An 18005-nucleotide genomic window follows, 5' to 3' on the forward strand; every position below is an offset into this window, starting at 1 on the left:
TAATGCACATGCTTTGTACATGATTTACTACAGAGTCACCCACAATCAGAGTACGTTTCAGGACCAGCCTTTAGCTTTCCCTGTGGCCTTTTACCTTCTAACAGGTTTTCAGTCCTTGCCTTGCTGCTTTGGGATGCAGCTTTGATGGATGGTCATCAATAGCGATCCAGAGTCCTAAGATAGTGGAGCAAATCTGTTCTGCAGTTTGACACTTGGTTGTTTTGGAGGTTTATTAGTTCACGGCTGTCCAGTACTGTTTCCTTCCATGTACAGGGGTAAAATAACTCCTCTGTCTCAGAAGTGAAGGCCAGTCAGTTTCACATATTTCAGCCCTGCCTGCCTGGCTTTTGAGACAAGATTTACTTTTTGGCTTTGCACCGAGACAGTTCCATGGAGGATTATCACTCGATGATGTCTTATAATGCACAGAGTTTGCTATGTTGGTCATGTTATCTGTGCTCTTTAGCCATGTGTTAGCTTGCTCATCTCCACTGCAATCTTCTGCAGGAGGCATTTTGCTGCTAGTCAGCCTAACAGTTGGCACATTTCCGGGATATTTAGCTGTAGCTGAGTGCTAGGTGCCCATACACTGTAAATCAGGCTTCAGGTGTGTGTATGCCATGATCAGGAACTATAACAAATGTTGCTGTTTCTGTTAAAAACACTAATTCCAGTGTCTAGAAAAAAAGGGAAAAATCAGCATCAAATCAATAAAATAAGAATCTATACAATAGTCTTTTAATATTATTAATATATTTACCACAATTTCTAACTAAACTACCAATTGGCCAAAGTCAACAATACTACTGATTTCAGAAACGTATGGGATTCTGAGACTCAAAATAACTCTCAACACTCAACACTGGTAATATTAAATATTTGGTTGTTAATGTTTTCAGTCTGGACTACATCCCTTCGCTGACAAAAATAGAACAAGATTTAAAACACTGGGCTAACCTCCCACTTTAACTTGTGATACATACAGTTAAAATGAAAGAACTTCCAAAAATGAATTACCTATTCTCTGCACTACCAGTTACCATACTCCTACAGACAACTGGCTCAGCACAGTTTACTCATGGTTTTACTGGAAAAACCAGAAACCCAGAGGTTATCAGCACTGCAAAAGCAAAAATCTTTAGGAGGATTATAAGCTCCCAACTTTCAATATAATTACCCATCAAATCAACTTGAATATTTAGTAAAATTGATCCAAAAAGTAAACTACAACTATTGGACAGAATTAGAACAAAGCCATTGCAAAAATACCTCTGTTTCTGACTTATTCTTCCTTCCAATTTGAATAAAGAAGATGGATTTCTTTGAAGAACCAAGTATTGACCATCACAGCTTGTAGTCTCCATATGTGGAGCTGTCCAATGAAATATAGAATTATTAATTTCATTCAGGTAAATATTTTTTTTTTTTTAATTGTTATCATTATTCTTGATGTTTTGATCTTGATGTTTTGCTATTGTTCATGTTGGACTGCGATATATTCCTGTTATTCTGGGTGAATCTGTAATTAGTGTAGAACAAATGACTGTAAAATTGGACATCTAAAAATATGGAACTTTATTTCTGAATAACAACAGATCTACAGACATGGCTTGAAGAGTCGCACTTTATTTACAAAAATATTGAGAACCAAACATTTGAGGCCGAGGAAGCGTCACGGCAGATGGTTTTTGGGTGTTTTTTTTCCTCGTGAACAGCAGCTAAAGGCTCCTGGTTGCATGTTCAGGATAACCGCCGGGTACACTTCAGCTTTACTAGCGTCTTCCGAGTTACAGCCTTTTCCAGTGTGCATTGCTTCATCAGGTGTGTGTCCGTGAATTTCCATTGCAGTTTGGTTGTTTTAGCAGTTGCAGGTTGAACCTGTCTACTTTCTGCGGCGGGCAGCAGCTCCCTTCTTGCTGCTACAAGTCGAAATAAACAAAACAATTTGAAGCATAACAGAACTCATTGTCACATAAGGGCTTCTCAGAATTTGATGGTGAGGGTCTTGGTGCCATTCTCCAAGACCCAGCCACTAAATAGCCATGCACGGAGAGGCTGGCTGTGCATAAATATAATGATAATTCCTATAACATGTAAAGTACATTTTACAAATGAGGAATAGTAGGGTGATTTTGATTCAAACTACATGCTTGGTGCTTGAATATCATTTTAAATAATTTCATTAACTGTAACTTAAACAAAAAAAAACAAAAACAAAATGTTGCTGGTAAATAAAAACCACACATTTTTGAAGAAAGATAACAGCTGAAATATCACAACTCTAAAAATGCAGTTAACAAAACTGAACTCAAAAACAATCTCATGCTCCACTTACCTGCACGAGCGGGATTATTAGCCACCAGTAGCATCCAAACTTAATATAATTATATGATATAAATATGTATGTCTGCTTTCTCACACAAAAGATCAGTAACAAACTATAAAAATGGCCTTCATGCTTGAAGATAGAATAAAATAATAATAAAATAATAGTATTGTGAGTACTATTAAATAACATACATTATTTATAAAAAGAAAGCATTATTGAATTGATTTGAAATAGATGCACCATGTATGCTTCTATTTATTGTTAATTGTTGGGGTTATCAGCCTCAGCCAGCTGACCTTTAAAGACCATGTTGCCTCAGTTTTCCAGTCTTGCTGATTCGCTCTCTACAACATCAGGAAAATCAGACCCTACCTGACAGAACATACCACACAGCTCTGGGTTCAGGCTCTGGTCATGTCACGTATTGACTACTGTAATTCCTTGTTGGTCGGCCTTCCTGCTGCTCAGTTAAACCTCTGCAGATGATCCAGAATGCAGCAGCATGTCTGGTCTTTAACCAGCCCAAGAGAGCTCATGTCACTCCACTGCTAATCTCCCTGCACTGGCTTCCAGTTGCAGCATCAAGTTCAAAGCTCTGCTTCTGGCTTACCAAACAATTACCCAAACAGCTCCTCAATACCTTCACTACTTCATCCAGAGCTACACTCCCTCTCCACAGCTCTGCTCAGCCAGTGAAAGACGCCTGGTGCTTCCACCACAATGTGGTGTGAAATCAGTAGACAGACTATTCTCCTCCAATGACCAACCAAACTCTGTCCGATCTGCAGGGTCCGTCCTACTTCCTAAGCAAGCTAAAGACTCAGCTCTTTGAGGAGCAATTCTGCATTTAGTTAACTTCTCTGCTCATCAGAATGAGTTAGAAGATTTGATGATCATATGATGGTGTCTTTCAAGACTTAGTTTTCTTGTATTGGGACTGTTGTGTTGGGTGGGAAAGGAACACCTGTGTCCAACTGGACTCTCAGCAGTCTGACCAGCACTGATCCAGCTGGATCCTCCTATGTGATTTCTTACTTGTGTTGTTCTCTCAGATGTTAGTCGCTTTGGATAAAAGCGTCTGCTAAATGACAGTAGTAGTAGTAGTTACATGTATTTAGATGATATGAACTTAAGATAATGTTTTAATGATCTTAAATTGATTAGAGTAATTGTCCATACACCGTGGTAATGGAATGTTAATGGTAGATATTTGAGGTTACTAAGGGTCAGTGAAGGCAGATCTGACAGTACTTACTGCTTCTGTAATGTGTCAATGCGGATCCTGAATGTGAGTACCTGAAAACAACACAGCAGCTTTAACACGGTAGACATTTTTACCTTGAAGGAAGACCACATTCTTCCTCTCCTTTTTAACAGGCTCCATGGGCTTAAAGGTCCAGGCTGAAGTATTATGGGAAATCAAGACGGGGTCATACGTAAAGGTTTCTACCGGACCCTCTGGTCAAAGTGATAAGTGACAGATCTAAGAAACTATGCAAAAATACTGTGACATTGAGACCATTCCCACAAAGGAAGAAGAACACATTAGGTTGTTCAGATTTACCATAGCTGTGAAACCTAAAGAGGCTCTTACTTACCTGATTGACCACTTGCTCGATGCTCTGCAACCTCCAATGAGCTTCTCACTCACCCACAACTGAACAATTCTATTCCAGAAATTGGTCACTCGTGCTTAACAACAGTTATACAAAAGGACCATATAAGCAACCAAAGATTTTGTTGTCTAAGAAGATCTGATTTTCATAGCTTCATGCTATTGGAGTCGTTACCTGATTGACCTTATTCACCTTCTCTTTTTTCTTTCTGGAATAAAACTCTTCAGGTTTTGAGCTCCGTCTCAACCAAAGGCAGCGCTTTGGTTTTCAGACCTTAATCTATGCCGACATGCAGCGAGCCTGAGGCCGGCGAGCAGATACCCTACTCAGCTTTACTACTTACAATTTACTGAGCTCCTCCACTCTCTTACGCAAGGTTGTAACCTGGATGGAATCAAAGAGTTCATGAAGGGTTTAAATCTTGAGGGGACGAGAGTGTTTTGCTTGAAGACTGAAGCATTGACAACAAACAAACAGCCACAAGGCTGGTACATCTGTAAGATTTGCATTTTTCTTCCTTAGTATGTTAAAAAAAATCCTTTTAATATTTCTATAATTTGGTTAAATGACATCCGATTGATATTTAAAAATGTAGGGACAAAAATATACCTTTATCAGAGACAAAAGAGGAGTGCTATGTGAAGAGTAGGATTGGCGGACCTATAACCTAAAAATGATTCCTTTCTACAGTGTTGTTCATCGCATACATTGGTCTGATCTCATGTCTAAAACAACATAAAATAGACATTAAAAATTGCATTTAGAAATAAGAGTATAGAAACTATAAAATATAGTTCATGAAGCTCTTTAAAAAAATATCATACAAAAGAATCATCTCATGTTACATTGTACCACAACAGCACAACAATGTGCTTCCAAAGTGGCTTTCTGGTCCAAGGACTTAAGGCACCTTGTCAACACATGGATGGATGGAAATATATTTTACAACTTGTTAACATCTTCATGACTATAATCCATACAGTACTGCATCACACAAACCGAAGGCCAGTGTGTTAGACCATCTCACCTCATATTTCTGCCTCTTCAGTTTCTCCATGTGGTCGAATTTCTCAGACTCAAGCTGCTTCATCCAGTCATGGAACTCATTGATCTTATCCCTGCAGGGAAAATAAGAGTGCACATATGTGAGTACATTTGTTTCAGGCAAAATAAATAATTCCCAAGAAGCTTTGACTTATCATATATATATATATATATATATATATATATATATATATATATATATATATATATATATATATATATATATATATATATATAGGTTTTCTTGCAGTGCAAATCAGTTATATTAACTACTGGGCTGAGCTGCAGTCACTGAAGAAAGAAAGGGGGAAAAATCCCAGGGCAAAAAGACCAAAAGTGACAGAAGAAGTCCATTTTAGTCTATTTCAGGGGTCGGCAACCCGAGGCTCTAGAGCCGCATGCGGCTCTTTAGCGCCGCCCTAGTGGCTCCTGGAGCTTTTTCAAAAATATTTGACCTTTTTTTCCTTTTTTTTTTTTTTCCTTTTTTTCTTCTCTTTTTTATTATTTTTTCTCTTTTTTTCCTTTTTTTTCTTATTTTTTCCTTTTTTTCTCTTTTTTTCTTCCTTTTTCCTTTTCTTTTTAATCTCGACATTTCAACTTTTTTTCCCAACATTTCAACTTTTTTCCCAACATTTCAACTTTTTTCTGGACATTTCGACTTTTTTCTCAAAGTGCATAATGAAAAAAAAAATCTTCCCCGGGTTCTAACTAATATAGAAACATGCAGCATGTGTTGCCTTCATTCTAAGGCTTATACAAGACTTCATTTTTTGCGACTCCAGACATATTTGTTTTTTGTGTTTTTGGTCCAATACGGCTCTTTCATCATTTTGGGTTGCCGACCCCTGGTCTATATGGTCAGAAATCGATGGGCAACTTCAAATTAAAGCCCACACCAATGTTTCACACGGTTCAAATAGCTAGCACACCTCAAATTCAACTCTCAAAAGCAGGCTATTAGGCCTTTTTTTAACAGTATTAATCTTCAATCATGGCTTAAATTAGTTATCTAGTTTCAACACTAAAGAAAATCAAAGAAAAAAAAAAGGATTTTTGGATGGTATAAATGTGATCAAGTGAGTACTGAGATTGTTTTTGACGTTGATGAGTCAGTAATGAGTCTTACTTCAGCTTGTCTTCACCCAGATGGTCAATGTTAAGGGGCTTGCGCCTGGCAGCCAGGATCTTCTTCTTCTTCTCTCTCTCAGTTTCTTTCTTTCCTCCTCTCTTCTGGTCAGCCTGTTCAAACATATAAAACAATTACATGTAACAAGATACAAGTGCAAAATGGATCCAGCATCAACAGAGGAGGCTATTACAATGTTAGTGTGTGTGTGTGTGTAGGTACTGACTCTCTGCAGGTGACTGCTGTAGTTGGAGCCCATGCTTGACAGAGCAGACTTCTTCTTGGCCTCTTCACCTGCCTTCTTCTTAGCGTCAGCCTCTTCCTTGATCCGCCTCTCCTCCTGGATTTACACATGCACAGAAAAGGGAAAAAAATGCAAGTGAGACATCAGAACCACCACTCACTTTCTGGTGCTCAAGGTAACAGGTAGGTATTTTTAACAAGCATCTCATTGATTTTCATTGTGCTGCACCTAACTTAACTCCACCCTTTCTCTTGCCAACTGCCCAGTTCACATCCAATTTCCTTACATTAAACAGTGATAAAACTAAAATGTTACTTGTTGGTACCAAGTCTATCTGTAAGAAATCCTATATTTCAACTATAACCATCTACAATTTTAGGGCCCCCCCTCCCCCCCCAAGGTCAAGAGTCTGGGTCCATCCTCGATAGCATACTCCCCTTCACCTACCACATAGACAATATAACCCAGTCTTCATACTTCTATCTTGGGGGCATCACAGCTGACGTCCTTCCCTCACACCACTGCCATACTGGTTCTCAGTTCTGCACTGCAAAAACTCAAAATCTTAACAAGAATATTTGTCTTATTTCTAGTTAAAATGTCTCATTTTTAGTAAAAAAAAATGTCATTACACTTAAAACAAGACTCATCACTGGAAAAAACAACAATTTTCACCTGTTTCAAGTAGATTTTCACTTAAAATAAGTAGAAAAATCTGCCAGTGGAACACGATTTTTTTGCTTGTAATGAAGATAAATCTTGTCCCACTGGCAGATGTTTCTACTTATTTCGAGTGAAAATGTACTTGAAACAGGTGAAAATTGTCAAATAACAAGTTATTTATCTGGTAATGACTCTTGTGTAATTAGATTTTTTGACTAAAAATGAGACATTTTAACTAGAAATAAGACAAATATTGCTGGTAAGATTTTGAGTTTTTGCAGTGTATTGTCACTCGACTACTGCAGATTACTTCTGTTTGGTCTTCGTCAGAAATTCTACATTGTTCAAAATTTTACGGCACGACTTATTATCAGGACCCTATCCAGCTATCATATAAAAGCTGTCCTGCAGCAGCTCCTCCGGCTCCCAGTTACATCCCATATCCAATACAAAATACTGTATTACTGTTCACCTCGCTGTCCCCTCTGCTCATCTCACTACCGACATCAACACTGCCCCCAACTATGGATCTCACGCCCCCCTGATCTTTGTAACATTGGTTCAATAACTCACTCTCAGCACTAAACTCATCTGTTCAGGCTACTCTCTCTAAAGCCTGAACAGATGTCTGCACAGATCATGCACAGAGTGGTTGATGTTCTGACTATATACATTCAAACTCAAAATACTTTATTAATCCCAGAAGGGAAATTAATGAAGTAATTAATTAATTATTGCCCATACGTGTCCAATTATTATCCATCATTGCCTATTATTGCCTGCCCTTTTTATCTTTAGTATCTGTGTTTAATTGTGGTTAGTTTGATTCTGCTCCATAGAGAGACAACCAAGGTCTCTACGGTGACCTTGGTTGTTATGGAACAGGGGTCTGCAACCCAAAATGTTGAAAGAGCCATATTGGACAAAAAACACAAAAAACAAATATGCCGCAAAAAATGAAAAGTTTTGTATTAGAATGAAGGCAAATGGCGAACGGCGAAATGTCAAGAAAAAAGTCAAAATTTCGAGAAAAAATTTGAAATGTTGAGAAAAAATTTGAAATGTCGAAAAAGAAAATCGAAATGTCGAGATTAATGTTGAAGTACAATCTCGAGAAAAAAGTAGAAGAAAAAAAAGAGAAAAAAAGAAGAAAAAAAGGAAAAAAAAAGGTCAAACATTTTTGAAAAAGCTCCAGGAGCCACTAGGGCGGCGCTAAAGAGCCACATGCGGCTCTAGAGCCGCGGGTTGCCGACCCCTGTTATGGAAGATGTCTCGAAATAAAACGTAGTATCTTTATTATCAAAGAACAACCAAAGAAAACTGTAAGAATAAAAGTAAAAAAAAGAAATTACGAAAGAATAATATTAAATCTTTTGAAATGGCTGAAAAACTAATGAGCATTAGTTGGGAGTAAAGAATGACAAACGAGCTGACCTCACGTCTGGCCTGGCGCTCCTTGTCCTTCTCAGATCGGATCCTCTGCTGCTCGGCCCTCTCAGCACGACGCTTCTCCTGCAGGGCGCCAGCAAACACAGTTTGAGAAAATGCTCTAACTTTCAGAAGGGAGACTAAAATATGGTGTCTGATACATTGTATAAAATAGAATACCGTATTTTCTGGACTATAAGCCGCTACTTTCTTCATAGGTTTTCAACCGTGCGGCTTATACAAAGGTACTATACTATTCTGTGGATTTTTCTTCCACCGCTCGGGGCGCTCTAACCGGAATTAGAATCAAAACTAAGACAAAATAAATGCAAAGAAGAATACGCTACTTTTTCTTTAGCAGATAGAAGTAGAAGCAGATTTCAAACAGATAAATAGATAAATAAATACAGGTTATTTTCTCTTCGTTCTGTCCCGTTTTAATCAGCAAAGTTGGTGCCGTGTTAAAAGACACTGTTAGGAAAGATCTATTTAGGTACAAACATGTACATCATTTACAGTTCAGAATCCTTCTGTACATGTAGTAAATATCTAATCTAACAACATAAATATCTGCGGCTTGCATATGTTTTTTTTTTAAAATAGAGCGGGTGCGGCTTATATGCAGGTGCGGCTTATAGTCCAGAAAATACGGTATATTAAAATGTTCTATTTAGTCTTGATCTGTTCAGTTCAGGAAGCATTCAAGTTTTCACCCTGATCAACTGTTATCACATTTGGAATTGTTTCAAAGGCATAATAAGTAGATACATACATACAGTACACAACTACAGCAATAATAATAAAGATTCTATTTGAAACCATTGGCAGCTGGAAACTCACAATCCTCTCCTTCAGTGCAATCAGCTCCTCCTCCTCCTTTTTCCTACACTCAAAGTGAGCATCGATGAGAGACTGCAGCTCCATCAGATCCTTGTTCTGACGTTTCTTCTGAATGTCCTGCACAATGAAGGAATGGACAGCGCTTAGTCTGACACCAAACGGATAAACAGAACCCTGAATGTTGTTATTTCAGGTCCACTCACATCGAAGTCCACTTTCTCACCGTCTGGGATCTTGGGAGCGGTGGGCCTGTGACACAGTGTTTGGATCTTTAATACACCCACATATCACTCACTGAACTTGTTGTCTTTGAACAATGGTTCACTTTAATCTAACACATTAATTTAAAATCAGATTATATGAAGAAGAAACTTACTTAAACTTTGGCTTCTCCTCTGCAGGTTAAGAAATGAAGAGGGGATGAGTTCAGGTCATTAGGTTAAAGAGCAAACATTATTCTATCTCACTCAGACGTCTTTGTACTACATGACAGGTCTCATTAAGTTATACTTTTCAGTTGAGGTTAACAGACACACATAAACGGATGTCGATGAGAGGCAAACAAAAGCATTATGGAGCATTATGGAGGTTTTTAAGAACCACTTTGGTTTTAGTGTAGTTAAATGTGAACTGTTAATGCAGTGATTCATACGCAAAATCTGATGTCTGATCTGTGACAAAATCTGATGTCTGATCTGTGACAAAATCTGATGTCTCATTTATTGTAAAGCCTGTTTTTATTATAGTAGTATATAAGGCATGTAGTGTACTTTTTGTATGTATGTATCCTTTTTGGCTTGACCCTAGAGCCACCTGATAGAAGTGTGGCATGTCAGTTTCTCCATTTCTTGTGTTTTTCCCCAGATTCTCATGGCTCCATCCCATGCAGATGACGAGTTGCATAGCAAGAGTGTATTGGTTTGCTATAGTGAAGCACATTTTAGCATTTCACATTCTTTCCCCTTTTTTTTCTCCACCACCACCTTCCTGTTTTCTCTAAACTCTGTGAATTAGTATGGTTCTTTTATTTACCAGTCCTGACTGGGCAGTACTCAGCTTTTGATCAGATTTGGAGTGACTGCAGCCTGGCGACTGAAGTCCCTCCAAAAGGATAGATATCAGATTCATTCAATTATTTTTAATTAATGAACCTCCCTCCTCGATGGTATGTGCATGCAGCAAGTTTTGAAAAATAACAGACGTTAGTCGGTGCACTGCCAGCAGCAAATTGTGAATCCAAGACATAAAATCATCCAAAATAAGGCAGCCAATAAAACTTTAGTAAAGTAAATTTGTCATCTTTCAAAAAATAAATGAGAATGTAAATTTCCTGTGCTGTTCAGTTGACAGTATCATAATTCCAAATTTTAACATTTATACTTCAAGAAAATATATATAGTCCATTACTGTCTTATTTATACCATGTTGTTTTATATTTGCTTCGAATTTCAAGTAGAGAAGTGTTCCTTTAAAAAAAATCTGAATACAGTGAATGCTTTGAATGGTATTTGAAAATTTACAACACAGATCTAGATTTGTAGAAGCCATAGCCTCACATCTTAGCAACTTAAGAAACATGAAATATTCATTTACATAGGTATTTCAGATTAAATATGGAAGATTTATAATTGAATATGGATAGCTTAAAAATATCCCTTCTCTTTATAATTAATTAAAACAGAATCAACTGTTTCAAAGATAAATATCATGCACCAAGGCATCACCACAATTGATTTAGCCAATTAAATGTTAAATTTCCACATCATCATGCAGTAGAAATTAAGGTGCAAAGGTGCATGTAATGAGCCTTCGATGTCAAGATATCGAGAAAAATAAACAAACAAGCAAGCATGTTTGGTGCATGCAGTATAAGTAATACACTACAGTACTTATAAAAGTGGAATAAACTGTAAATAACATAACATGTACATATTTACTTCTTATTTTTATACCTTTATTTCTTTAACTATTTTTTTTTCTCGAGTTGAATGTTTTTTATGTTTATTTACAGTATTCATGTTCATGTTCATGTACATCGTGAGCCAAATTCACATACTTAATAAAGCTGATTCTGATCTGATTCTGATAAAAAGAATTAGATTGATAAAATATGTCAATATTTCTTTTAGATTTTCAAAAGTAAAATAAACAAATATATTTGCTATAGCTCACACTGTCCTTTGCAGCAGCCTAGAATACAGTAAACTAAATGGATGCTCTCCGTCTGCACTTGTGTTAAAAGTACATATTATATAATCGAGAATTCTTTCAATGACTGTGCTACACATTAGGCTTTTTAGCTAAGAATTTGAATCTGTTGGTGAATTTTATTTTCATCAGTGCTGAATTAGCAGTTTAAAGACAATTCAAAAACAGGTACTTAACCTTTTGATGCACAACATGGTTCAAAAAGGTCCTGCATTCATTTCCCAGCTTATTTCATGCTGAATATTTAAAATACTCTTGTACTCTGTCTTTTACTACTACAGTTCTTTATTTCCATTTTTCCTTTCATATTTTATGAGCAAGGAGCATCTCAGTAAGGGACACTCGTGAAGAAGTTGTCCATTGTAATGTAATAATAATAGTAATGTAGTACTTTCTAAATGATCCATGTTGTGCATTATACGAGTAGTGATGCAAAAAGGGGTTTTATTCAAAAAGTAAAAAATGAAATAATTATATTTTATGATCAAAATCAAGTTAATTGAGGAATACCTAGAAAACTAAATGATGAAATTCATTTATTGGAAGGATATGGGGGAAAAAAACTCAGCCGTGTCACTTTTGACCCATGTTGTGCATCAAAGGGTTAAATGTACACTGTGTGCTTATGTATTACATAACTTGAATAAAAGTGGGACAACCATATCTACTCAGTAGGTGTAAAATTTATTCTGCTGTTACGTAAGTCTACGTACTGTGAGGGCTAATGAATGAAGAAAAAAGGAAATACTGTAGGTTAAGTCCTTTTTGCAAACTTTTTTTTAAACTTTTTTTGAAATTAAGGCTCTGTTCACATTGCAAGCAAACGCGACCCAAAAGAAAAAGCAAAACGACATTGAACCTTTGGCCATTTTAGCACTGCATGAGAAGCATGTCTGACAGATGAGAAGATGGTAGTATTAGAAAACATGCAGAACATGTTGAGATATATATATATATATACTGTATATATATAAATATATAAATATATATATAGGGGTCTGTTTGGCTGATGCTCATCACCTAAGACCTAACAAAGGATGAGAGAAAAGTGCCCTCCCCCCTCCTTGCCACATACCTTCAGGCTCAGGCTCTGGTTCTGGCTCAGGTTCTACCTCTGGTTCTGGCTCTGGCTCTGGTTCGTGTTCTGGCTCAGGCTCTGGTTCTGGTTCGTGTTCTGGCTCAGGGGCCGCCTCAGGGGCCACCTCTATCTCCTCTACTACCTCCTCTTCTACAGCTAAATAACATGTCAGTCACCAGAGCAGGAGGGAGGGGCGGGGAGGGGGGGCGGTGAGAGGGTTAATGGAGGCAGAGGAGAGGAAAAATGGAAAGAGGTGGTTGGGATGAATGATGAATGAAAATCAATGAAAGGGAAGATGTGAGAAATGAGGTGAATTTATGGTGGTGCAGTTTGGGGAAACTGTCACCAGATGAAGCTATAGCAGGTGTACGGAAGAGTATTAGAAAAATAGAAATAATATTTTAGAGGAGGAAGATTTTTTTTCATAATGCACTTCGAGAAAAAAGTCGAAATGTCGAGAAAAAAGTCAGAATGTCGAGATTAATGTTGAAGTACAATTTCGAGAAAAAAGTCAAAATGTCGAGAAAAAATTTGAAATGTTGAGAAAAAAGTCGAAATGTTGAGAAAACAGTCAAAATGTCGAGAAAAAAGTCGAAATGTTGAGAAAAAAGTCAAAATGTCGAGAAAAAAGTCAAAATGTTGAGAAAAAAGTAAAAAATGTCGAGATTAATGTTGAAGTACAATTTCGAGAAAAAAGTCAATATGTCGAGAAAAAAGTCAAAATGTTGAGAAAAAAGTCAAAATGTTGAGAAAAAAGTCAAAATGTCGAGAAAAAAGTCGAAATTTTGAGAAAAAAGTCAAAATGTCGAGAAAAAAGTCGAAATGTTGAGAAAAAAGTCAAAATGTTGAGAAAAAAGTCGAAATTTCGAGAAAAAAGTCAAAATGTCGAGAAAAAAGTCAAAATGTTGAGAAAAAAGTCAAAATGTCGAGAAAAAAGTTGAAATGTCGAGAAAAAAGTAAAAATGTCGAGATTAATGTTGAAGTACAATTTCGAGAAAAAAGTCGAAATATCGAGAAAAAAGTCAAAATGTTGAGATTAATGTTGAAGTACAATTTCGAGAAAAAAGTCGAAATGTCGAGAAAAAAGTCAAAATGTCGAGAAAAAAGTTGAAATGTCGAGATTAATGTTGAAGTACAATTTCGAGAAAAAAGTCGAAATATCGAGAAAAAAGTCAATAGGTCGAGGTTAATGTTGATGTACAATTTCAAGAAAAAACTCAAAATGTCGAGAAAAAGTTGAAAAGTCGAGATTAATGTTGAAGTACAATTTCGAGAAAAAAGTCAAAATGTATTTCATGTATTTCATTCACGAAATTTCGACTTTTTTCTCGACATTTCGACTTTTTTCTCAAAGTGCACAATAAAAAAAAACTTCCCCTCTCAAATATTTTTTCTCCTGCATGGCCCTAATTCTCTTCCGTACAGGTGAGACAGGCAAGCAGTTACAGGATGGAAAAAAATCTATCATCAACAGATGAAATGCAATGATTTTTATTTGAAATGCTTTTGCTAGAAACGTGATGAGGTCACAAAGGTACAACGGGAGACCGAGTCTTAGCTGATACTGTACCATCAATGTTTTAAACTTGCTCACTTTCATGAAAGATACTGTTAGTATCAATCACCATGCCACTGAAAAGTCTGGTAGAGGCAAGACAACAGGTCCTCAAAAGGGACTGACAAATTAGTATCAGGGATGTGAGACGTGAGACTCGTCATCTGGAGTCTGACGGCTGTGTCTTACCATCGTATTCTTCATGTTCATCCGAGAAAGAGAGGAGCAGAAGAACAACATCAACAGATCCCATTTATACCCATTTTTACATAAAACGTAAAATGTGGGTACACTGGGGATCAATGCTAAGCATACACAGTTAGTCCTTCTGGGCTGATCAGTGCTCTGTTACTCAAGACTTTAAACTGCTATTACGTTTTACAAAAGAATGATTTGATCAGATTATTTATTTATCCTATTCTTTTTTTTCCAGCACAGGAGGACTACAAAGTTCTATATAATCGTGCGGAACAGCAGGACCTTTGTTGACAACAGATCAGTGTAATCTTTTGTGATTTTAAACTGTATATATGATGATTTCACAAAGCATTATGACACTCTTCTGTTGCCAAGGTTGCTGCCTGCAACTATGCTGCAGCAAAACCATAAATACATTGTGCAGATTTGCTTCAGAGAGAAAGCACGCGTTGTTGCACAGCATGAATCTGGAGGAGTCAAGCCAAACCTGCAAACACATGAATTTGTCCAGTACAAAAAACTCTCTATAATAGTCAGTTAGGCACCAATGAGAAATATTGGGATTTGGGATTTAGCATGGAACTCTGGATTGTACCTCAGCTAAATTTCTGGGGAATTTAATTTTTGTTTCTGTTTTTCCTTTTTTTTCAAAAGGGCGGACAATGCTACTTACCCTCGACCTGCTCGCTGCAAAACAGAAGACAAATATATGATTAGAATCAAAACTACTCACTACTTGTGCTTGAGACTGCAATTAGTAGTTTGTAAAAATGAACAAATAAATTATTATCTCAAGTCTCATTTTGCTAATTACTTTTTTCTAGAGATTTCAGCTGTAAAAGTCATCACAAACTCCAAAAGTGTAACAAATAATTAAGTTGTTTGTTTGTTTATTTCAAACTGCTTTTGCAAGTGTTTAAAATGTTGAATTTATGAATTAAAATGTGAATTGACTTACACTTCCTCTGTGTCGGACATGTTTGCAGTGGACTTCGAAACCTGGAATCAGGGAAAAAGAAAATCATTTAAAGTTTGTAATGAGTAACTATCCAACATGCTCTATTTATAACTAAGGATTAGGTTGCATATGTCTTGGATATTAGGCCAGCAGCCACACCCTAACAAAGCCTCACCCTACTCGTGTCCACACTGCAAGCGAAAGCATTTTATATTTAGAAGAATGTCAACTCATCTCAAATGTTTTCTTCATGCGTGGAAATGGAGACTTTGTGTTTGAAGCTTTTTTAAAATGTGTCACATCCAAACTTCTCGGGTTTATAATTAGTGTGAGACTTTGGACTGAAATTTGAGTCTCAGTCGTGAATTTGCTTCTCTCATGATAATTGAGAAGGAGGCCAAACATAGACGTATGCCAAGAGTCTGCACTCAGCAGCTGAGGACTGAAGGTTCATTTGGAGGGGAGCGTGGGGGACTAATGTCAAAATGTATTTGACAAAAAACTTTATTTTGTATTTTGAATCCAGCAATTAAAAAAAAAAAAATGTCACATACGGGACTGTCTCAGAAAATTTGAATATTGTGATAAAATCCTTTATTTTCTGTAATGCAAAAATGTCATACATTCTGGATTCATTACAAATCAACTGAAATATTGCAAGCCTTTTATTATTTTAATATTGCTGATCATGGTTTACAGCTTAAGAAAACTCAAATATCCTATCTCAAAAAAATTAAATATTCTGGAAATCTTAATCTTAAACTGTAAGCCACAATCAGCAATATTAAAATAATAAAAGGCTTGCAATATTTCAGTTGATTTGTAATGAATCCAGAATGTATGACATTTTTTGTTTTTTTAATTGCATTACAGAAAATAAAGATCACAATATTCTAATTTTCTGGGACAGTCCTGTATAAAATCAGTCTCAGCATATGATCCTGCTTTTGTCAAAGCCGTGCAATGATAAACATGACTGGTCTAACTTTACTCCAATTAATCCTAATTCATCATCATTACTGATTATTCACTCATTAGGCTCATTAGCTGGAGGCCTCTAGGAAGGTGTCCTGGCATCGCAGCTATTTCCCACAGACAGCTGCAAACGTCTCAGATCCAGTTTCCGTCTTCATGATGTTAAGCTCATGTTCTGTCGCCTGGACTGCTACCCATAAATCCACTTTCCTTCCCTTATCTGGTTGTCTTGCCATCACATGTTTCCTTCAATCACCCCACTAACGCTGCCTGTCGACAGAGGCCACTTTCTTTCCTCAAGAATTCAGATAAATCCTTGCAGTCGTGGGGAACTTAAAAGGTCTGACACCAAGCTTCTTTGAATCTGTAAATTCTCAAGCTCAGTATGTTTACAACACGATGCAAAAACAGCAAACAAGAGAAGCGGCCCATATTTAGATGATTCCTTCTGGATGTTCTGGCGCGTTCTTGGATGTCATTCAAGATGTTAAAGCGTTTATCCTCAGAGTATGAGTAATAATGTACACACATGCCAGGCCCATTTACAGGGCTCATCGATATCACAGTATTAAACCTATAAGCTTGAAAAGCCTGTCGTACAAAAAGAGCAATGTCCCCCGATTTAAATGACAAGACCCTAAAGTACTCTTCCCATAGTGATCATTTGGATCATCTTTCACGTTCCTGAGGCGGTGAAGCCGCTTAATACGCTTAAAGTCATCTGTAAATCCCTCCGGTATGTACATGCCCTAGATCCCTGGACTTAAACCAAATCAACATATAAACAATAACAAAGTCTATGTGCCTATCTGCTTAGATCCATCCCTCAAACTTATATGCGTGTGTGCATATATATAAATATATATACCATATAAATACACAGTTTGCTGCCATAAACCCAGTGCTCATCAGCTGGATTCCAAGGTAAAGCCAAAAGGCTCAAAGACCAAAATACACCGTGGGCTTTAAAGGGAGGCCTTAATCTCTCACTGATCCATTTTCTACTATTTGAGCACAACTGTTTTTCTCTCACCCCTCTTATCTCAGTCACTGTAATTGCTGGTTGTGACAGTTATCTTAAAGCATGTTGACTCAGCTACCTCAGTTTGGTTTATGTTTGGGAACTCTCCACTTCCTAGTTATCATTCACACTCTCATTTTCTCCAATTTCCTCCTTACCTCAGAAAAGCTGAAAGAAGTGAGCTCCCTGCTGGCGCAGACTGGCTGTAAGGTTCTGCAAACTTACCACGCTGATTATGTCCTTCTGTTATAGTGACATTTGATCCATTCCACTTCCCTATTGGCTGAACGGCAGCGTCGGGAGGTGAGGCCACGTCCGCCGTGGGGGGGAGAGTCCACGTCTTCGGCCCCCCATTTCCTCCACTGGCTCTCAATAAGGAGATGAAAAGGTCGAATGCTTCAGGAGGGAGTCTCAAGTTTGGTGAAGCCTCAACATCCAAGACGCTCCCAGGATACTATTCTGGGGATGCTACTTTAGGCAAGCGAGTTTAGTGTGAGATCAGAGTTGGATGTCAGTGGAGGCGTATCGGGTGGTGTTTCTGCAGCTCTCGCTGAGATCTGAGAACACATAATGTGCAGTATGATCAACAAATCAACCTTTTGGATCAGTCAAAAGAAAAAGCAGGCGGAATCCAAGGTTGTGAATATTTCAATGAGAAGTTGTTGAGTTGAAATTTGTTCAGGATGTGAATACAATTGATTTTAAATTGAACGTAGTTGTGG

The 18005-nt window shown here is 37.3% G+C and overlaps 1 protein-coding gene across 1 annotated transcript; it reads right to left on the reverse strand.

Annotated features, from left to right (window-relative positions):
• Positions 1–1551: 1551 nt before the first annotated feature.
• Positions 1552–17541, reverse strand: LOC133444420 (troponin T, fast skeletal muscle isoforms-like). Its single transcript, XM_061722200.1, has 13 exons — positions 17442–17541; positions 15288–15328; positions 15003–15016; positions 12574–12732; positions 9667–9685; positions 9494–9539; positions 9291–9407; positions 8457–8534; positions 6342–6455; positions 6116–6228; positions 4973–5063; positions 4289–4329; positions 1552–1919 (listed from the first exon to the last, which is right to left on the reverse strand). Exons 2-13 carry the CDS (start codon positions 15305–15307, stop codon positions 1883–1885), a joined length of 849 nt encoding a protein of 282 aa, XP_061578184.1. The 5' UTR covers positions 15308–15328; positions 17442–17541; the 3' UTR covers positions 1552–1882.
• Between the last annotated feature and the right edge of the window lie 464 nt (positions 17542–18005).

The sequence above is a fragment of the Cololabis saira genome, chromosome 5 (assembly GCF_033807715.1).
Source record: "Cololabis saira isolate AMF1-May2022 chromosome 5, fColSai1.1, whole genome shotgun sequence".
Lineage (NCBI taxonomy): Eukaryota > Metazoa > Chordata > Actinopteri > Beloniformes > Belonidae > Cololabis > Cololabis saira.